General features: G+C 42.1%; 1 protein-coding gene across 1 annotated transcript in view; it reads left to right on the plus strand.

Annotated features, from left to right (window-relative positions):
• Window positions 1-2,282: 2,282 nt before the first annotated feature.
• The window catches only part of NUTF2 (nuclear transport factor 2), a 14,369-nt gene continuing 12,868 nt past the window's right edge, over window positions 2,283-3,783 (plus strand). Inside the window, exon 1 of the mRNA XM_009073445.1 lies at window positions 2,283-2,408. Within this exon, the coding sequence (XP_009071693.1) occupies window positions 2,310-2,408 (99 nt within the window). The 5' untranslated portion in view covers window positions 2,283-2,309. The remainder of the gene's footprint in view (window positions 2,409-3,783) is intronic.

Here is a 3,783-nt window from a genome sequence, read left to right on the forward strand (position 1 = left end):
TTGGGTTTTTGCTATCCATGACTTCATCTTTGTGTTAGTTGTGTGACTGGTGAACATCAATACTGTCAACTAGATTTGCACTTGAATGTTTAGGAATGATATCTGATAGTGATGTGAGTTCATGGGTAGAAGTTCAAGCTGTGAAGATCCATAAAAACTGAATCAAAGTGATTTTCACCTGTGCTGGTTGTTGGCTCCACCAGCAGCCGAGAAACTACAACAGCCAACCCAAACAACACAGCTCTAGGTACCCACAGGTCTGGGCTGGAAACAGCAGACATCAAGCCTAAATCCTAGTCCTTCTGGTTTTCCAAACACAACAGGAGAGTCTCCCCTATGAGCAGAGTGGGCATCACTCAGACAAGTTCGAGGAAGTTGGTACAATAGTTTTAGGATGGTTTTCTTTCAACATAAAATCCCTTAATACAGGCTGAAGTTGTTTGATTTCTGCATCAGCTCCAGGTTAGGCTGGTATGTGGCAATTGTGGATGTGCAATCAGTACAACCTTTTCTCTTGTAAAGGAGTAGGTTTAAGTTGTTTGGGGTGTGAGCATGATTTGTGTTTTGAACCTGTTGTACTTGGGTGTTTTTTTCATTTGTATCTGTTTTTCCGGAGCTCACTGGGTAAACTCCTCCAGACTGAGTCATGTACTGCAAGTATCAGTGGAGCACCCAGATTGGGGTTCTCTTTGGGGCAGTTGAAATATTAGTTATGTGGCAACAAGTCTTTGAATTTTTAGTCTGTTAGTGTGCAGCATTGCTGAGTTCGAGGTTGGCAATAGTGCTTGGATGTCTGATAGGGAAATCAGGTTGTTGAAAAATGTGCTAGTAGTTGTTCTTGGTTTGTATTTTGCTTTGGTGGTTGAATTTACCATCATGAAAACATAGGTGCTACTTGCTGTTATGCCATTGGTCTAATAAAAGAGGTTTGCTCTTTAAGTCCGGCCAAATTTGTGTAACCTTGAAACTTAAGGTCTAGAGTTTGAACCCATTTCAGTTCCCATTTGTGTGAGTAAAGCTCAGACAGCGAGAGGCTGTGAAGTGTGAAAAGAGCTTTCTTGTCCAACAGACAGGTAGGCCTGGGAATACATTCTATGGTGATCTTGGGAGTGTGTTTATTTGCTTCTGTTAGAATTTGTCAAATCTTAAACAGGTGTGTGAGTGCTCTAAAGGAAGCCTAAATAATTGTCATGTCCTATGTCCTAAAACAGAATTTCATGCCTTTCCAAACTTGCAGTTCAGACGTGTAGCTCCAGGGATCCTGAGCAGGGATTGCAGAGAGGGACTAGGGGCTGACAGATCCTGATGTTTAGCAGGTATAATTTAGTTTGCTTGGAGTAAACTTGAATCTTGAAATATAATGTAGTGGGTTTTGAGTGCAGCATTTTTATTCTAAATTTTCGCACAATTCTTCAGTCTTTCAGAGAAAGATCAGGATAAATCAAAATAAGTTTGCTTTTTTTGAAAATGTAATGGTGTGTAAAGCCATCAGCTGTCCTGCTGGTGTGTGATAGTTTGCAGACTGGGTCTGTCTGAACTGCTGTGCATGCTGTATGTTTAATCCCTCTAGAATAGAGGGACTCATGTTCAGAAGTGTGGGGATGCCTCTGAGCTTCCAGCACCTTCCCTGGGAAGTGCAGGTTCTCCCCACTGTGTCAAATCAAGGTTTGTATCTCGAGTTACTACAGGCTCATCCAGTGTACTTCAGCCTCAGAGACAGGATAGAAGAGGATGGGCAGCAAGCTTGAGTTAAGCAGTGAGCTAGTGAGTTAATTCCTGTCGTGTGCCATTGAAAGGACACTCTTAAAATGGCCTGTGGATGGTGAAGTACCTGAGGAGCTGAATAGATGAATCAGTTGGTGTAAGCCACTTGCAGACAATCCATATTAACAGGTCAGTTGTTTACAGTAAATGAGCTCAAGTCAAAACAGCAAGTGTTTGTCAGCTTTTTCAGGTGGTGTAACTGCTGCAGTATGTGAAGATAAGGTGGTGATACATGAAGATAAGGTGATAACACTTGTTTTTGTTCTCATTCTCCACTTCTGTACAAGAGCTGTCACCTCACACTGAAATAGCTCTAGAAACCACCGAATGCTATGATAAGAACTGAAACCACTTGGTATCCAAGACTTATTTACAAAAGTCTAGGATACAGAGGTGGGATTTGTCCTATTTATCCCAAAGATAAAATTCTGGCCAGCTGAGAGGATCTGTGTTTACTGATGCCAACACTCAAGCTAAGTGTTATGCTTATTCTGATGATTTTGTTTGTTTGTTTTACAGTCTCTGGCTGTGGGTGAGGATTCAGAATGGGAGACAAGCCTATCTGGGAGCAGATTGGGTCCAGCTTCGTACAACATTACTATCAGCTTTTTGATGCAGACAGGACTCAGTTAGGAGCAATATATGTAAGTACCTACATAAAGGGGCTGGGGCTCTGTCCCATTGTCTGCCTGGGGTTCCCTGTTTTGATGTGAGGGTGGGACAGTGGATTTTATCCTGTCCCCAGAGTGTCAGTCAGTGCAATCACACTGACTCGACTTTTATTTGTTGCGTTTCTTTTGTTTCAGTTCTGTTTTGAGCTTTCTTTGCCTTACAGGCACTCAGACTCATAAAAGCCCTGGTTGCCTGTAGACAGTGGCTTGTACTGGAAGACATTGATGATGATCCTGTGACAAAATGCTCTGTAAAAGCAAACATTCCAGCCTCAGTTTACAGGCATGGATTTGCTTGGATCCCTCTTGAAGGGGGATGTGATTTAAGTCCTACTCCTTGTTTAGCAGTTCTTGCAGGTGTTTCTTGGATCTCATGTTGTAGGAATCCTCAGAACATTAAAATAGATTTAAAATTTTGAATCCAGTTTAAATATATAGAATTTATTACATCTGAATGGAGTTTAAATTTCCTCAAAAATTAGGTTTCTATTTTTGCTTCTTATTTGGGGCAAAGTAGATTTGGATTTCAAAGTGAAAGACTGTATCTAATAAACCTAAAGAACATCAGCTTTCAGTTTTGGGGGAAGATTTCTCCAGAATGCCAAGTGCTCTGTGTGTGGAGTTGATTACTGATGGTGAGGAATGCTGCTGGTGGCTGAGGTGTTTCAGCAAGACACTCAAGTCTTACAAGTCTTGTAGCAGCATATCCTGTTTTTCTGGCCACTTTTTCATCTGCTGGATGAGTTGTATGAAGCTCAGCAAGCACCTGAAGATTGAAACTGTTGATAGCCCTCTGACACCCCTCCTTATGCCTCAGCAGCATCCAGCAGCACTGACATAATTTGCTTTTGGGATTGCTGTGTCCTTGCTATCTGCCAGATTGTTGCCTTATTTTGCCCAGAACCTGTGTACAGAGCCTATACAGGAAGAAAACCAAGCAGCTGTGTTTGAGCCACAGCTCTAAATGGGAACACCCTGAGCAGTTTGTCATGTTACTACCAAAACACATTAAATCCTCAGAAGACTGGTGATAAGCACAGCCTAACTTAAATTCCTGGGGACATGGCCTTCCACACAGTGAACTCCTGGATTTTTTTTCACCCTTTGGTTCTTTCTGCCGTGTTCCACGGAGAGACCTATGCTTGTGTAGTTATGCAGGTCACCAATGTATGGGGTTTTTTTGTGGAGTTCCTTAACTGTGAAGAGTGGGGAACCTGTTCTGTGTGGTTAAAATGCACCAAGGTCCCAACTTGTCTGAATTAGGGGAGGTTCTGCAGAAACGTGCTTTTAATGGTGAGCTTTTTGCTGTCAGAGACTCAGTGGAAGGAAACAAGTTTTATAGTATGCA

Source organism: Acanthisitta chloris, unplaced genomic scaffold (genome assembly GCF_000695815.1).
Source record: "Acanthisitta chloris isolate BGI_N310 unplaced genomic scaffold, ASM69581v1 scaffold8364, whole genome shotgun sequence".
Lineage (NCBI taxonomy): Eukaryota > Metazoa > Chordata > Aves > Passeriformes > Acanthisittidae > Acanthisitta > Acanthisitta chloris.